This window comes from Ornithorhynchus anatinus, chromosome 3, assembly GCF_004115215.2.
Source record: "Ornithorhynchus anatinus isolate Pmale09 chromosome 3, mOrnAna1.pri.v4, whole genome shotgun sequence".
Taxonomy (NCBI): domain Eukaryota; kingdom Metazoa; phylum Chordata; class Mammalia; order Monotremata; family Ornithorhynchidae; genus Ornithorhynchus; species Ornithorhynchus anatinus.
Genome location: NC_041730.1, coordinates 13640054 through 13658777, shown reverse-complemented (window position 1 = coordinate 13658777; position 18724 = coordinate 13640054). Strand labels below are relative to the sequence as shown.

The 18724-nt window shown below is 43.5% G+C and overlaps 1 protein-coding gene across 1 annotated transcript in view; it reads right to left on the bottom strand.

The window, feature by feature from the left end:
- Positions 1-1075: 1075 nt before the first annotated feature.
- Positions 1076-18724, bottom strand: part of SWAP70 (switching B cell complex subunit SWAP70) — a 70433-nt gene continuing 52784 nt past the window's right edge. Inside the window, exons 6-12 of the mRNA XM_001510062.5 lie at positions 18103-18211; positions 14994-15175; positions 10404-10511; positions 9872-10038; positions 5098-5296; positions 2805-2901; positions 1076-1504 (exon numbers count right to left, since the gene is read on the bottom strand). Of these exons, the coding sequence (XP_001510112.1) occupies positions 1380-1504; positions 2805-2901; positions 5098-5296; positions 9872-10038; positions 10404-10511; positions 14994-15175; positions 18103-18211 (987 nt within the window). The 3' untranslated portion in view covers positions 1076-1379. The remainder of the gene's footprint in view (positions 1505-2804; positions 2902-5097; positions 5297-9871; positions 10039-10403; positions 10512-14993; positions 15176-18102; positions 18212-18724) is intronic.

The following is an 18724-nucleotide window of genomic DNA, read 5'->3' as shown; positions in this document are numbered from 1 at the left end:
AATAATAATATTTATAGTATTTGTTATTAGCTTACTGTGTTCCAGGCACTGTACTAAACACTGGGGTGGATACAAGCAAATTGGGCTGGACACAGTCCCTGTCCCATGTGGGGCTCACAGTTTCAATCCCCATTTTACAGATGAGTTAACTGAGGCACAGAGAAGTAAACTGACTTACCCAAGATCACACAACAGACAAGTGGCAGGAGTCAGGATTAGAACTCATAACTTTCTGAACTGCAGTCCTAAAGCATTTCATAGGACGTCCACTTTCATCCTCAAACTAAAAAGGGGTTTAGGTTTTGTTCTTTTCCTAATTTTTAACCTAAATATTCTCCCTCACCTAGATTGCGAACCCCATGTGAGGAACTGAACTGCTTCTCTTGTGTTCACTCCAGCATTGCACGATGCCTGGCAAGAATAAGCACTTGATAAATACCATAAATCAAGGCACTTAAAACTTTTCTAATTGAGATCCATAGCCTTTATTACTTTTCACATACAATGTGCAAAGTTTTCAGCCCTGTTCTAGCCTTTTCCCATTCATTTCCACTGAATGCCATCTACACTCCTCCTCACAAAAGGTTTTTCCTCATTGCAGAAGTTAAGAATAAAAGCCCTGAAACAAAAGCTATTAGTTTTCTAACACTCCTTCCCACAAAAGTTTTTCCTCATTGTAGAAGGTAAGAATAAAAGCCTCGAGACAAAATAATAATAATAACAATAATAATAATTGTGGTATTTGTTAAGCACTTATGTGCCAAGCACTGTTCTAAGCACTGGGGCAGATACAAGCTAATCAGGATGGACATAGTCTCCGTCCTACATGGGGCTCACAATCTTAATCCCCATTTTACAGATGAGGGAACTGAGGCCCAGAGAAATGAAGTGTCTTGCCCAAGGTCAAACAGCAAATAAGTGGCTGATCCAGGATTAGAACCCACACCCTCTGACTTCCAGGCCCTTGCTCTTTCCACTATACTCTGCTGCTTCCAACTATTAGTTTTCTAACTCTAACTTCTATTAGTTTTCTGAGACAAAAGCTACTAGCTTTCTAACATATTAACCCATTTGGTGTCAATCACATTTTTATTGCTATTATGAATAAAATTGATGAATACTTTTCCAATTCATAAAAGGGTTATTTTAGAAGTTACAATTTTTTTGGGGGGTGGGGGAAACGAACAATAACACTCCAGTACTGGCCCTTATTAGAGAAAAATATAAATAGGAAGAGGGGCTTGTGTTATACATTGACCCAGTCTGTAGCACACAAAACAGGGAAACTACCTAAAAGGGGAAAGGCCAGTCTTTTTGTTTTATTTTATTTTTAGCATCAACCTTCATTAACACCAATTCTCAGGATCCCCGTGTCCACGCTACTCCTGTGACTCCGAATTAGACGGTGCTCTTTTCCCTTTCCAGTTCTTCTCTCTTTCTTCAAGTTCTGCTTGGGTAAAGGCCGCTGGTCCCCAGTTGGTGATTAAGTGAGGATTTTTTGAACCTGAAAGACAAGTGTCTTTTAGTAACCGGAATGTTATCTTCCTCCCTTTATGTTTAGGCCTTTTAAAAGGAAAGTATAAACCCGTATTACTGTTCTGTGACCAGCTTCACCCCCATTCTGTGAAATGAAGAAATATCAACCCCAAATGATTTTTCAATGAGTTGCCTGTCCTATTTTAGGAGGCTTGCCTGGCAAAGCCCTGAAGGTAAAAATCTCTCTAAGATAAATCCAAAATACTCTCACAGCAAGCTCATCTCGAGATGGTCTGACAACTTACTTTCCAGCATAACCCGCAAACATGTAGCAGACAAGAAGGAAAAAAAAATTAAACTGATCTGATCTGTAATCCATTCAACAAATTTATCCCCTAGGAACAATTCCTCTATTTAGGAATTATTCAAATAGCACAAACATTCCCAAATTGTTATAATAAAGCACCTACTATGTGTCAGGCACTCTACTAAGTGCTGGGGTAAATCCAAGGTAATCAGGTTGGACAAAGTCCCTTTCCCACATGGGACTCACAATCTTAATCCCCATTTTACAAATGACATAACTGAGGCACAGAGAAGTGAAGTGACTTGCCCAAGGTCACACAGCAGACAAGTGGGGAAGCAGCATAGTGTAGTGGATAGGGCATGGGCCTGGGAGTCAGAAGGTCATGGGTTCTAATCCTGGCTCTGCCATTTGTCTGCTTTGTGGTCTTGGACAAATCACTTCACTTCTCTGTGCCTTAGTTCCCTCACCTGTAAAATGGGGATTAAGACTCTTAGTTCCCTGTGGAACAAGGACTATATCCAACCTGAATTGCTTGTAAGCACCCCCGCACTCAGTATAGTGCTGGCACATAGTAAGTGCTTAACAAATACCACAATTATAATAATTATTATTATTAAGTGATGGAGCCAGAATTAGAACCCAGGTCCTTTTGACCTCCAGGCCCATGTCCTATCCACTAGGCCATGCTGTCCAACCTGGGGTACTCTGGAGACTGGAGAATCTCTCTGGGGAAGTTTGGGTCGACCTCCTCATCCCTTTCCCCCTTCCTTGTGACCCCCTCCTCCCTCCCCGCCAGTTTGGAAATTGGCTACCACACTCAAGCTATTTGGATGTAGAGGAGAAGGCTAGCGGGAAAATGGCTCTCCACCCTCATCTTCGCTTGACAGTTGACTGAGCTAGGCACTCGACTCCAGGAATAGGAAATTTTCCCCAGGACAGGGGTTGGCAGAAAGATTTGGTCTGGGAGGGGATGGGGAGAGGGTGAGTACGATTTCAGGGCAGAGAATACTCCTGGAGTTACCTGGTTCTATCAACCGAATTAATCCCTCATGTTGTGCCACTTTATCCTTCCAGCTCTTGGTCTTGCTTGCTGCCATCTCCAGCTTCTTTTTCACTCCCTGAAACAAAAACATATGTCATTCTCATTTGCATCTAATTGAGAGGCAATCAGATTTATCTGGAATCCAGGTTAATCAGTACACAGATTAGCTCAGATGACTAACCGTGATGGGTTTATGCTCATAAATCTATGTACGAAAGAGAAACTGAATGAGATCCTTGGAAAATGTCCTGGCCCTAACCCCCATCTTGCTGATGGAAAGGAAGTATAAATTCCCAGAAGACTTGGTTTACATTTTCCAACCATTAATAAATTTCAATGGGGTTTCCACAATCAGCTATTTCCACTTCTGAAAGTCCTTTGCTTCTCCCATTAACTCGGGACCCTGGGGATAGTGACATTTTGGTGTTTAGGTCCAAGGTAGTATTATTCATTGAAGAATCAATCATATTTACTGAGTACTTGTTTACGGAGCACTGTACTCAGCATTTACACTAAGAGAGAATTGCTAGACATGTTCCCTTCTCACAAGGAACTGGCAGTCTAGAAGGGGAGAAAGACATTAAAATAAACTATGAATATTATTACTATTGTATTTGTTAAGCGACTATGTGTCAAGCACTGTTCTAAGGGCTGAGGTAGATACAAGTTAATCAAGTTAGAAATAGGGAGAACAGTACATAAGTGCTGTGAGGTGAAGGTGAGGTGAATATCAAGGGCTTTAAGGGTATCATTCCAAGTGCAAGGGTAATGCAGAAGGAAGAGGGAGATGGGGAAAGAAGCTGCATGGCTCAGTGGAAAGAGCACGGGCTTTGGAGTCAGATGTCATGGGTTTGAATCCCAGTTCGGCCATTTGTCAGCTGTGTGACTTTGGGCAAGTCACTTAACTTCTTGGTGCCTCAGTTACCTCATCTGTAAAATGGGGATTAAGACTGTGAGCCCCACGTGGGACAACCTGATTCCCCTGTGTCTACCCCAGCGCTTAGAACAGTGCTCGGCACATAGTAAGTGCTTAACAAATACCAACATCATCATCAAAGAAGGGCTTAGTTGGGGAAGGCCTTTTTAGGAGATGTGCTTTTAATAAGGCTTTGAAGGTAGGGAGAGAGGTGGTCTGTTGGATGTGAAGGAGGAGGGAGTTCAAAGCCAGAGGGAGGATGTGGGCGAGGGGTCAGCGGTGAGAGAGATGAGATCAAAGTACAGTAAGTAGGTTGGCGTTAGAGAAATGAAGAAAGTGGGCTGGGTTGGAGTAGGAAATCAGGGAGGTAAGATAGGAGGATACAAGCTGATTGAGTGTTTCAAAGTTCACGGTAAAGAAAGTTCATGGTAAAGAGTTTCCGTTTGATGTGGTAGTGGATGGGCAGCTACTGGAGGTTATTGAGGAGTGGGGAGACACAGACAGACTCTTTTAAGAAAAATGATCCAGGCAGCAAAATTAAGTACGGACTAGAGGGGGAGAGTCAGGAGGTCAGCAAGGAGGCAAATCCTGCAGTAAGCAACAGAAGTTACCTGGTGAAGGGACAATATCAGTTTCTCTCACGAGCCTTTGCCCTGGTTTCCCAGTGACCTTGTTATTTAAGGCCTCTCTAGTTCTGCCAGCTCCAAAGAGAGATGGAGGTAAAACTCCAGATCGTAGAATCAAAGGCTTATATAAATGAAGTAGATCGATCCAGCTTTTATTTTTGGATTTTTCATCTCAAATGCACTCAATAAATACCACTGATTGATTTCTCAGCTAGGCATCTCTTCCCTTGTATTACAAATTATGTATTTATAGTCATGTCTGCCTCTCCCTCTAGACTGTAAGCTCACTGTGGCAGGAAACATTTCTACCAACTTGGTTGTACTGTACTCTCCCAAGTGCTTAGCAAAGTGCTCTGTACCTAATAAGTGCTGGGTAAATGGAGAATCAGAGTGGCTTAGTGGAAAAAGAACAGGCTTGGGAGTCAGAGGTCGCAGGTTCTAATCCCAGCTCCTCCACTTGTCAGCTGGGTGACTTTGGGTAAGTCTCTTCACTTCTCTGTGCCTCAGTTATCTCATCTGTAAAATGGGGATTAAGACTGTGAGCCCCTGATTACCTTGTATCTACCCCAGCACTTAGAACAGTGTTTGGCACATAGTAAGTGCTTAACTAATACCAGCATTATTATTATGATGATGACTGATGATGTTGAAAAGGACTCCCTGCAATTGAAGTCCATTCAAGACCAAAGACAGGTGAAAGGTGACCAGCGATTTGTAGGTGGGAGCTTACCTCGTACTGCTCGAGGGCCTGCTTCCTCTCCAGCTCCAGTCGTGCCAGTTGCTCCATTGCCTGCTGAAGAGCACATTCCTTAAGAACGCGCTGGTTCTCTAACTCCTGCTTCTCCGCTTCAGTGGTCTGAATAGCCTGCTGTTGCTCTAAATGCCACTTTTCCAGCTCTGCTCTCTTTGAAGACTCCTCTTCTAACAGCCTATGGAGATAGGAGATTTGGAATGAGCCTAGCAAAAATCCATCCAATGGCACCACCGAGGGAACAGGTCGGATAGCCCACTGCTATCACAAAGCACAGTGAAACAAACAGCCAGCTAGCTAGGATGAAAGGGAGGTCAGGGGGGAAGTTGTGAGAAGCTCTTCCAGCTGTGGGACTCTCGGGAGAGGTTTTCAGTTGGTGTGGACTTTGTTGAACATGCGGTCAGAATGCAGATAGACAATGCACAGGCAAAACGCAACTATCCCAGCCAAATGCCCACACAACTACAGCTCTGGTACTCAAAGACCAAACTGAGTGGGATTGGCACAGAAATGAAATCATCACAAGCAGGCAATTTGGAACCTGATATGCAAAGTCAGTGGTCACTGGCTGTTAGGACAATTATAAAATCTTTAAGTGTCCTAAAAGAAAAGAGAAAACAAATAACAGAGAGAGGAAATCACCATATAGATTGTGTCAGATCATCAGTTTCACAGCAGATTGCCAAAGATTCCTTTCCTAACGCCTAACTCATTTCTGTTATGCCTGACCCAGAATGCCAGAATGCCTTGGTCAGTATTTTCCCATACTCCACTTTTATCCTTCTTTTTTTTTAAATGGTATTTGTTAAATGCTTACTTTGTGCCAGCACTGTACTAAGTGCTGGGGTAAATATGAGATAACCTGACTGCCTCGTATCTTCCCCAGCACTTAGCACAATGCCTGACACAGCTTAAGTACCTGACGAGTACTTAAGAAAAAGAGGAAGAATCAGGTTGGACATAGTCCGTGTCCCCACATGGGATTCACAGTTTTAAACCATGTTTTCCAAAAACATGGAAAAGTCTTAAGACCAAGCCCTGCTCTGGAGGACACCCATCTGCTTTAAGGTAGAGAGGATGTTCTGGATATTCAATGCCAGTTTGTATATTTCATCCACCAGCCTTCTAAACTTGGAGGCATCCCCCTCACTCTTATTTACACACATTTAGGTGCACTTCTACACTTGTTCAGGTACTCTCTCGCTGTCTCCTGGGTGTGCCCTTACTCCCTCCCATGAGAACCTGGGGTGAAAATGGACCAAGGAATTGTACCTCAGATGAGGTATCTGAGGCACAGAAAAATTAGGTGATTTGCCCAAGGTCACACAGCAGGTAAGTGGCAGAGCTAGGATAAGAACACAGGACCTCTGATTCCCAGCCTCTGATCTTTCTACTACCACAATGCTGCTCATTATGCTTAATAATATTTCTGGTACAAACCTGAAATCGTTCCCTAAAAACAGGACACACTTTCAGGTTCAGGGGTGGATTTACTGTGCAGCACTCCATGCCCCAAATCTCCCCTTCTACACTGTGAGCTCGTTGTGGGCAGGACTATGTCTGTTGTTATACTGCACTCTCCCAAGCGCTTAGCATAGTGCTTTGCACATAGTAAGCACTCAATAAATACGATTGAATGAAAAAATGAAAGAAATGTAATTCTTAAACAGCTGCTACGAATCCCATTTTCCATATTAAACAGAGGGACAAATGAGATGGGATGTTAATCACCTATTGGGCCAGAGAGCCGTGCTTTGCACAGAGTAAGTCGCTCGATTACTACACCTGCAAGAGAGCAATCTAGGGTATTTTTTGAGCACTTACTATGTGCAGGGTGATGTATCAAGTGTTTGGGGAAAGTACAATTCATGATAATCGGCAAACAAGGTCCTTATCCACAGAGCTTGCAGCCTATAGGAACATCCTGCTATTTTTATTTCTTCATCTTCCATATGGCTTGTTGCAAATTACAGTACTGCTTGAAGAAGTCTCCCTTAAAATTCCAGCCCAGGAAGAGAGGGAAAATATTTCACCTTTAAAGTCAGTCTCCCCCTCTAGACTAGAAGCTCGCTGTGGGGAGGGAATGTGACCACCAACTCTATTGTATTGTACTCTCCCAAGGACTTAGTATAGTGCTTTGCACACAGTAAGCACTCAATAGATATCACTTAGTCACCCACAGAAATCTGATTTAAAATCTCCCAGTGTTCCAATGATGCATGAACATGTCCCAAACTAAAATGGTAGAAGTTTCCAGTATGGAGAACAGCAGCAACCCAACTGCCTTGGAGAATGATACCAAAATCACTAGTTTTATTGGCTAAAGTCACCTTGTGAGAAAGATCTCATGTGAACAAAACAACAGTTTCTGTAACTTTACCTGATTCTAAAACCTGAAAGAAACCTTTACTAGACTTTATGTCTCACTCAAGTGTTCTTCATCTCACTGGCTTGCTTTCTAAAAATCAATCCTTTGGAAACATTTTCCAAAAGATAAATTTTTTATTTGACTTTATGTGACTTTATTGCCCAGAAACATAACATTTATGTTATTTATCCTCTCTCTGTGGCACAAGTGAGTCCCATGTGCACAGTATCGGTAGGATGACTGATCCAGTTTGGGGACAAGGCACTATCTCACACTGCTTCTAAATTCTTAAGCTCTGAACTTCATCATCCTCAATGGTATTTGCTGGGTGCTTACTGTGTACAGAGCACTGTACCAAGCATTTGTGACACTACAATATATAGAGTTGGCAGACATATTCCCTGCCCTCAATGAGCTTATAGTCTAGAGTGGAAAACAGACTCTAAAATAAATAATTTGTAGTATACAATTTATAATTATGTACATAAATACAGTGGGGTTGAAGGTGGGGTGATTATCAAATGCCCAAAGGCCACAGATCCAAGTGCACAGATGCAGAACTTAGAATGCTCTGCTTTAACAGCATCTTTCCAACAAGGGGAGGTGGTTTTGTAAGTGAAAGTGGCAAAACCATTGCCGATGTCTTAAAGAACGCTACTCTGGTTCAAAATCAGGACAGAACTATTGTGCCTCGGAAACTGGATGGTGCAGGAAAGGGTAGAGATGGCCCATGGTGTAGTGGGTAGAGCACAGGCCTGGGAGTTAGGAGGTCATGGGCTCTAATCCCAGCTCCGCCACTTGTCTGCTTTGTGACTCTGGGCAAGTTACTTCATTTCTCTGGGCCTCAGTTACCTCATCTATACAATGGGGATTGAGACTGATAGCTCCACATGGAAAAGGGACTGTGTCTAATCTGATTTGCTGGTATCCAGTATAGTGCCTGGCATATAGTAAGCACTTAACAAATGCCATAATAATAATAATAGTTATTTTTATCCCATGAACAACAACGGAAAAGAAGAAGAAATGTGGGAAAGAACTGGGGCTTTCTACTCCAGGACAGGTTGTTGCAGGCCCGTAGGGGTAAGGCACAGAGGGAGGTGTGGCCTTTTCTCCCTGCTCTACCCAGTAACGAGCCTGGACCAATCAATAACTGCCACAGAGCCACCACAACACCTAAGGCAGATAAAAGGCGGCGCTTTGAATCACGAGCGGGGGAAGCAGTGTGTGCAGCAGGCTTGGGGGGTCAGTGGTCCAGTCCCTGTCACCAGGAACTTCTCCCAACCTTCTCCCGTGGGATCGGCAGAACGTGTTCCCCTGATCAGCAGACTGGTACTGGACTCTTGATGGAGTGGAGTGAGTGAGAGTACGTATGTGTTACTCCCTTGTATGTTGGTAACAACTACGTAAAAAAACTTTCCACAGTAACCTTGGTGGTTGGTGGTTTCATCTGACTCTCTACGCGTCACTGAGACTAGCCTGGCCCAGGAAAGTCCTGGTTGGTATGAGCCAGGGGCTCGTTACACTTGGCCCATAGTAAGGGCTTAACAAATGCCACAATTATTATGAATTCAGTAAACAATTATGTTGAGGAACTGAGCAAATCCTGAAAAGTCATCCAACAAAACACCAGATGCCATAGAGAGAGAAGGCCCCCAAAAAACTGTTCCCTGTCTCCTACGCACATCTGGTCTAGTTGCAGCACAGCTCCAAGCAACAGGGAAGAGAGAGAGAGAGAGAGACAGAGAGAGAGAAAGGGAGAGAGAGAAAGAGAGAGAGAGAGAGGAATTAAAAAAAGGAAGGAATTAAAGAAAAAAGGAAGGAAGGGAAAGGAAAGAAACGGAAAAAAGGGAAGAACGGAAAGAGAGGAAAGAATGGAAAGAGAAGAAAGAATGGAAAGAGAGCAAGAGAGAGACCTGAGAAACTGTCCCAGGATAATCCATAAATCAGAGTTAGATTAGATACAATCCAGGATGGGCAGGATGGTTCAGGCCCAACCTATAAACTCAATATGGACGGGGAATGTGACTACCAACTGCTATATTGTACTCTCCCAAGCTCGTTGTACTGTGCTCTGCTCACAGTAAGCGCTCAATAAATACCACTGATTGACTGATTGATTGACCTGGATCACAGGGTCCAATTAGAGCAGTGCTGAATCCCCCAAACCCACCCAGTTTCCTCGGAGTTGCCCAGATTAGGACGTCGACAGGAAACCACTCTGAACCATCATCGTTCAGCAAGAATTAGCCCAGTCACCTGAGGAGAAGGGATGAGGTGAAATCATACATGGCAATTCGCCTCAATTTCAGACTTCCCCTCTGGAAACTGACCACCGGCAAGTCACAAGTAGGAGAGCCCAAGGTCCCCAAAGGAGGCAGATACCTGGCTTGAAGCTTCCGCACGGTCTCTTCATCTTGCCGAGCCTGTCTCTCATCTTCCAGCGCCTCCTGTAGCTTTACGTACATTTCTTCAAGTTCACGAACTCTCTGCAAGTACTGTTCCAGTTCAGATGATTTCTGGGCAACCTGTTCCTCCATCTGAAGCCTAATCTGATGGGAGAGGAAGAGGGATTCTTACTGGAACAGTTAACTCAATCCCTAAAGGCAGCTCACTGATCTCTCCAGCCTTTCTTTCTCCCACAGAAGCACCAAGTCCTACAGATGACTACTGAACTCCTGTCTCCCATTAAAGAATACAAACAGAAAGGCTCGGAATTTAGGAAGTGAGTGAGCCAAATGGCAAAATGCAAACTTCTATTCCACATCCACCAGCATAAGCTTCATGAGGGTAGGGAACTTGTCACCTCTGTTAGTTGAAAGTGCATACATACCATTACCGCTACAGACTGAATCACAGATCAAAGACACAGGACACGATAAGCGCAAGTTATTTTCCACAGACGTGGTTTACTTACTAGTTTCTCTCTTTCCAGCTCCAGGCTAAATCTGTCCTGTAATTCAACTTGAGTCTGAAGACGCTTCTTCTCCTCCTCTGCAGCCCGAGTTGCTGCTTCTTCCAGTTTCTGTGCAATCAAAAACGACTTGTTTTTATCTTACAGGTGTTGGGATGACACAAAAACCCTCTTTTACCCTCTTTTCATAGAACAGTGGAAAAAAGGAGTCAACAAATATTAATAATAATAATAACGATGGTATTTAAGCGCTCACTATGTGCCAAGCACTGTTCTAAGCGCTAGGAATTGCTAGAAAATCTTAGATACCACACTTTTCCTTATTAATGGATCTCAGTAGATGCAGAAAATTCTATCTCAAAATGAACAATTCCATTTACTATACATCCTTCCTTTTTAGTGAGAGGCAGTGTGGAAACAGCCCAGTCCTGGGTGTCAGAAGACCTGGGTTTTAATCCTGGCTCAGTCATTTACGTACTGTGTGACCTTGGACTGGTCACTTCCCTGTGCCTCAATTACCTCATCTAAAAAATGGAGATGAAAGCTGAGAGCCCCAAATGGGACATGGACTGTGTGCAACCTGAGTGTCTTGTATCTATCCCAGCACTTAGTATAGTGCCTGGCAAAAAGTAAGCCAAGTAACAAATACCATTAAATGTGTGTGTGTGTGTATATATATATATATATATATATATATATATATATATATATATATATACTTTGAAAAAGAAAGGATGTCTATACGTCTTTTTTTTCATCTCAACAGGTAGCTTTCCCAACATTCATGTCCCCTCTCACTGTAGGCAAGGAACATGTCTCTTATATTGCACTTTCCCAGGTGCTTCATACATGGCTCCACATACAATAAGCACTCAATAAATTCAACTGATTGATGTATACACACTCCTTCCACAGACCATGAGGGGTCCAACTGATAGACATTAGTCAATGGAGTCCAATGTTCTTTTCAATAATTGGTATGTTCAGTATCTTGACTAAAAGAAAACACCTTTGTTTTCTTAACGAGCAGTGACTGAATTAGATCCAAAAATTTACCAGTCCACAAAAAAGACTAACCCAACAAGAGGTTTCCAGCTAGTAAATTAAAACAAACAGTCTTCTTTAGAGCTAGCTCAAGCAAAATTACCTTTCCCCTTGGGAGAGTGGGTAAGTAGCTATTTTTTTAATTGGGCAAAGAATTCCATTGACAAAACTGCAAAATATAGGGCACTTAGCGGCAACAGCACTTAAGGAAAATGCAAGAAGTACACCATGAAGTTCTCAAGGCAGTTCTGGCCCTGTAATGCTGAAATGCAGAAAAACACTGCATATGTATATCCGATAATAAATTACTCCTTTGACAGTAGTAATGCTACTTCAGGTTATTAGGCACATTCTGTGGTCCTGGTAATTACCACATGGCACTCTAGATGCTATCAAATGGGCTTATTTTTCATTTCAAAACAAGTACCCCAATCCAACTATATAAACTATCACGCAGAATTTCTGCCCAAGGTATAACAGTAAGCCTACTTTAACAGAAACTTTACTAATCTATGTGATTGATATGAATTTCTCTCATGGCATTACAGGTTCCTTCTGAATCAATCAATGGTATTTATTGACCACTTGTCGGGTGCAGAGCACTGTCCTAAATGCTTGGGAGAGTACACTATAACAGGGTTAGTTCTGAATGCTGTATTTCCTTTCCCTTGAGCCTAAACATACAAACGTAAACAGGCAAACACCTGTTCCACTCTGGGTTCAGACATACGCCTTTTGGTTCTTTTTGTTTTTTTGAAATGAAGCAAGCATCAAAGTGGAACCACAACAGTTAACAAGTAACCAGTCAGTGCACTGAAGCATGCATATTCCAGGGCCTGTTTCAGAAATTCACTTATGGTGGTATCACACACTGAGGAACAGAGCAGCAACTGCTCTGTAAGCAATTTTAAATATTTATCAGAATTCCAAAAGCTCACACAGGAGATATTTTCAGACATTTTCTCCTCTGCCACCTCTATGAACTAGGTCTCTCTTTACCAACCACAAAACATTTACCGGAGGTTAAAAATAGCCAAGAGAGAGGTTCCACAGAATACGACAGATTCGGGGCAGGGTGGTGATTTTTCAATTTAGGGTAACAATTTAGAAAGATTCAGCTCCAAAATGAAAGTGATACCTCTTACATTTTCCAACTCTCTGCAAACTAAGAATAAATATCCATTTTCCTCAAATGACCGTCAGTCCTTAAGGAGCAGGAGGCCCAACGGGCATCAATTAGGCAAAGTCACTTTATTCCTTCATCCGATAAATGCCTTGTTAGGGAGGAATTAGACTTCATAAAATATTTCCAATGTCCCTGAATGCAAGACCCAGAAATGCTACTGCTAAAAATAGGCTCAAACTACATCAAAGAAAACACTCTCTTGCTGTGGTCTCTGAACTGAAGGAAGAAGATATTTTAAGTACTCCTGAGCCACAAATACAGCTTATCCACTTATCTGAGGCAGAGGTGACAGCTGAAGAGGAGGAGTAGCTCATAAAGGCAGATAAAAAGAGCACTGCCAAAATTAATGAGCCTATTTAAATAAAACCTTGTCAACATGGAGTGGGCCACACCCAAAGAACACTTCCTACTTATCAATATTTACAGTGTTCTGATTGAGAAATTTTTGCTGGTCATTCTCTTGACAACTACGCCCTCAAACAAATTTTATGAGATCAAAACAAACTGAATGCAATCCCTGGCAGTCCTCTTAATTACACATGGACATTTATGAATTTTACAGCATTATCGAGCAGCGGGGCCTAATGGAAAGAAAACAGGCCTGGGAGTCAGAGGTCATGGGTTCTAATCCCACCTCTGCCCATTGGTTGCTGTGTGAATTTGGGCAAGTCATTTCACTTCTCTGTGCCTCAGTTTCCTCAAGTGTAAAATGGGATTTTTATACCTGTTCTCCCTCCTACTCAGACTGTGAGCTAGATATGGGATGGGGACTCTATCTGACCTGATTAACCTGAATCTACCCCAGTGCTTAGAACACTGTTTGTCACAGAGTAAGCATTTATATACGATAATAACAAAAGTAACAATTATATATTTTCTCAAAATTACTGTAATGGAATTTGTAAATGCACTGTTAGGTGTTTCATGCCAGTTGAGGAAAGAAAACATTAAAGGAATATCTGACAATCTACATAATTTCATAAGTCTTTATTCAGCTCCCTGAATCTCTACTGTTGGCAATTTCTCAAAAATAACTAAGATCCAGGGGCAATACTTCAATGGATAGCGTTTTCAAGAAGGAAGTTATGTCCATATCTCCACAGCTGGAGAAACTGAGATTGTCAGTCCTAACACTAGGGAATTTTCCTAGGTATGAAATCTCCACTGCTTCATTTCATCCCCCAAAAGTGAATGTGTGGGGTTGGGAGGTGTGAAACATGGTGGGGGGTGGCGGGGGGGGGGAGGGGTTGTGTGTGTGTATGCGCGCACGCGCACGTGCACTTTCTCTGTATTCTAACAAACTCCAGCATCCTTGGCCACTCCCCATCTAACATACACCCAGGGGGTCAACGGGATGTTTTTGCCACCCAAACCTTTATAAGTATCAAGTAATAAGAATAACAATACTAATAGTAATAATGGTTTTGTTAAGCACTTACTACGTGCTTAATAAATACTTAGGGAAGCAGCATGGCCTGGTAGATAGAGCATGGGCCTGGGAGTCAGAAGGACCTGGGTTCTGATCTCTAATCTGCCACTTGTCTGCTGTGTGACCTTGAGCAAGTCACTTCATTCTCTGTGCCTCTGTTACTGCATCTGTAAAATGGGGATCGAGACTGTGAGCCCCACGTAGGACAGGGACTGAGTCCAACCTGATTTGCTTGTATCCTTTCCAGAATTTAGTACAGTGCCCAGCCCATAGTAAGTGCTTAACAAATACCATAATAATAAGCACTTAGCAAATGCCATCCTCATCGTTATTACAGGCCAAACAGTCAATTGTACCTATTGAGCAACTTCTCTGTGCAGAACACAGAACTACGTGCTTAGGAGAATACAATAAAACAATATAAAAACACATTCTCTGTCCACGGCGAATTTACAATGCACTATTGAATTTACCCTAAGTGCTGGGAAAGATAATAAGGTAATCAAGTCAGAACCAGTCCCTGTCCAAAACAGGGCTCACAATCTAAAAAGGTACTGAATCCCAGAGGAAGGGAAGTGGTACTGAATCCCAAAGTCACACAGCAGGCAAGTGGCAGGGTTGGCATCAGAACCCAGGTCCCCTGGCTCCCAGGCCCAGGCTCTTTCCCCCAGGCCCCACTGCTAAGGGAGCTAGCAGCAGAAACAGCTCCTTGAGGGTACGGTGACGTGTGTCTTGCTTTAGTTGTTCACTTTGCCCTCAAATACCGCTAATAGACTAATTGACATCGCTTGCTTAATTAGAAGCACAACTCAAGAGAAAAGACTCTTACAAGATTGTTTCCTGGAACTGACACTGACTTAAGGCCAACATGATTTTCATAACGTAAGATGTGGGGAAGAAAAAAAAAAAATCAAGTGCAGGAACCCTCTCTCACCTTCCTCACAGTTTCTAGTTCCTGCTGTTTGTTCTCGTTGGCCACCTGAAGTGCTTTCATTTGCCGCTCCAACTCCTCCTGCTCAGCCAGAATCTTTTTGCGCAGCTCTTTCCGTCTCTGGCGGGCTTCTTTGTGAGGTGGCGGCTTCCCCAGTTTCAACAAATTGATCGTGGAATGGATGGCTGGAAAGGATTTAGTGGACAAAATGGAGTAAGAAAAATACTGTGGGGAACTGATGTTGTAACTGGGCATGACTGCATTCCTTGTTCAATTAAAGCTACTAGAGAGTTTAGTTAACTTATTTATTTTAACAGTATTTGTTCAGTACTTACTAGGTGCCAGGAACTGTCTTAAGAGCTGGGGTAGATACAAGCTAATCAGGTTGGACACAGTCCAGGTCCCATGTGAAGCTCAAAGTCTTAATCCCCATTTTGCAGATGAGGGAACTGAGGCAAGGAGGAAGTGAAAGTGACTCACTCAAGGTCACACGCAGACAAGTGGTGGATCTGGAATTAGAATCCAGGTCCTTTTGACTCTGTTCTAGCAACTCCGGGCTCAGATCTTTGCTTCTCATACCCTGTCCCTGCGCTTCCAGGTGAGCCAGTAAAACCCAAGTCAAAAATTCCTCACAACTGGCTTTAATGCACTCAATCACCTTAACCCCTCCTACCTCACCTTGCTCCTCTCCTACCCAGCCTGCACACTTTGCTCCTCTAATACTAACCTTCTCACTCTACCTCGATCTTGGATATCTCAGTAAATTATAGATATGTATATAAATGCTGTGAAGCTTGGAGCCGGGGGATGAATAAAGGGAACAAGTCAGGGCATCACAGAAGGGAGTGGGAGAAGAGGAAAGGAGAGCTTAATCAGGGAAGGCCTCTTGGAGGAGATGTGCCTTCAATGAGGCTTTGAAGGGGGAGAATATAACTGTCTGTCAGGTATGAGGAGGGAGGGTGTTCCAGGCCAGAGGCAGGATGTGGATGAGAGGTCGGTGGTGAGATAGACGAGATCGAGGCACAGTGAGAAGGTTAGCATTAGAGGAGCAAAGTGTGCAGACTGGGTTATAGTAGGAGAGTAGCAAAGTGAAGCAGGAGGGAGCAAAGTGATTGAGTGCTTTAAAGCCAATGGTGAGGAGCTTCTGTTTGACGTGGAGGTGGATGGGCAACTACTGGAATTTCTTGAGGAGTGGAGAAACATGGACTGAACATTTTTGAAAGAAATGGGCTGCAGAGTGAAGTATGAACTGGAGTGGGGAGAGACAGGAAGCTGGGAGGTCAGCGAGGAGGCTGATACAGTAATCAAGGCGGGATGGGATAAGTGATTAGATTAACATGGCATCAGTTTGGGTGGAGAGGAGAGGGCAGATTTTAGCAATGCAGTGAAGTTGGAATCAATAGGATTTAATGATGGATTGAATATGTGGATTGAATGAGAGAGAGAGGAGTCAAGGATAATGCCAAGGTTATGGGCTTGTGAGACAGGAAGAATGGTAGTGCCATCCACAGTGATGGGAAAGTCAGAGGGTGGACAGGATTTGGGTGGGAAGATAAGAAATCCTGTTTAGACATATTAAGTTTCAAAGAATATACTGTGTGCAGAGCACTGTACTGAATGTTTGAGAGAGTACAATATAACAGAGTTGGTAGACACATTCCCTGCCCACAAGGAGCTTACAGTCTAGAGGAGGACTCATCTCACAAGCCCACAACCTTGGTGTCATCCTTGACTGTGCTTTCTCATTCACCCCACATATCCAATCCGTCACCAATGCCTGCCGGTCTCACCCTCACAACATCGCCAAGATCCGCCCTTTCCTCTCCATCCAAACCTCTACCACGATAGTACTATCACTCATCCTGTCCCGACTGGATTACTGCATCAGCCTCCTTTCTGACCTCCCAACCTCCTGCCTCTCTCCACTTCAGTCCATACTTTTCTCTGCTGCCCAGAATATCTTTCTGCAGAAACGTTCAGGGCATGTCACCCCCCCTCCTCAAAAATCTCCAGTGGTTGCCTATCAACCTCGGTTTCAAACAAAAACCCCTCACTATAAGCTTCAAAGCTCTTCATCACCTTGCCCCTTCTTACCTCACCTCCCTTCTCTCCTTCTACATCCCAGCCTGCACACTCCGCTCCTCTGATGCTAACCTTCTCACTATGCCTCCATCTCGCCTGTTCTGCCTTCGACCCCTGGCCCACATCCTACCTCTGGCCTGGAATGCTCTTCCTCCTCAAATCTGCCAATCACTCTTTCCCTATTCAAAGCCCTACTGAAGGCTCACCTCCTCCAAGAGGCCTTCCCAGACTAAGCCCTCTTTTCCTCAGCTCACACTCCCTTTACTCGTCCCCCTCTCTCCCCACCCCATAGCACTTATATATATATAGAGAGAGAGAGTTATAATTCTATTTATTTATATTGATGCCTGTTTACTTGGTTTGATGTCTGTCTCCCCTCTTCTAGACTGTAAGCCCTGTGTGAGCAGGGATTGTCTCTCTCTGTTGCTGAATTGTACTTTCCAGTGCTTAGTACAGTGCTCTGCACACAGTAAATGCTCAATAAATATGACTGAATGAATAGGTGTTGATGTCTTCAAATGAACAACTCCCCAGCTCATTAATTCTCACTGAATGAGTGTGTCTGTTCTATTGTTCTATTGTGCTTTCCCAAGAACTTAGAACAGTGCTCTGTACTTTAGAAAAGCAGCATGGCATAGTGGATACAGCATGGGCCTGGAAGTCAGAATGATATGGGTTCTAATCCCAGCTCCTCCACTTGTCTGCTGTGTGACCTTGGGCAAGCCACTTTACTTCCCTGTGCCTTACTTACCTCATCTGTAAAATGGGGATTGGGACTGTGAGGCCCACAAGGGTCAGGGGCTGTGCACAACTCAATTTGCTTATATCCACCCCAGTGCTTAGTACAGTGCCTGGCACAAAACAAGTGCTTAACAAATGCAATCATTACTATTTTTATTATTATTATTATTCCACTGCTCTGCACTGCAATAAATACCCCTGCTCGATTGAATGACTGATGTCCAGGCAGTGGCTTACATGTTTAATACATGCTTAAATGTTTCTGACAAAACACTTGACAGCTCCTTACCTTGAATCCACTCCTGTTTCTTCTTCTTATCTGAGGCGCTGATCTCAAAGGTCTTATCTAAACATTTTATAAGAAAAAGGCACTTCTTCCCATCTCTGTCAGGTAAGGACTAAAAGGGAAAACAAAATGATTCGTACTTAGTAATTCTATAGTAATGACTAATGCAAGAGTGGCCAAGCCTCAGGAACTGAGGAGCTGCAAACCAAAACCATAATATGGCTGAGAGCTACAGATCACAAGTGTGCATGGGGGTGGGAGGGACAGAGCAGGCTTGTTGGGGGGAGTGCAGTTTGAGGGTGATCGTTCACACGGAAGCATCCAGGTGGGTTCAAGACCCATCGAAGCTCCCGTCGCCAGGGCTGGCTAGAACAAAAGTCGGGGGCTGGAAGGGTGGGAAGCAGTGTGGCCTAGTGGAAAGAGCACAGGCTGGGGAGTCAGAAGAACTGGGTTCTAATCCTGGTTCCTCCACTTGCCTGGGTGAACTAAGGCAAGTCACTTCACTTCTCTGTGCTTCAATTTTCTCAACTGTTAAATGGGGAATCAAAACTTGATATGGGTCCTGTCTCACACAGGGCTCGCAATCTATCTAACCCCCATTTTACAATTGAGAAAACTAAGGTCC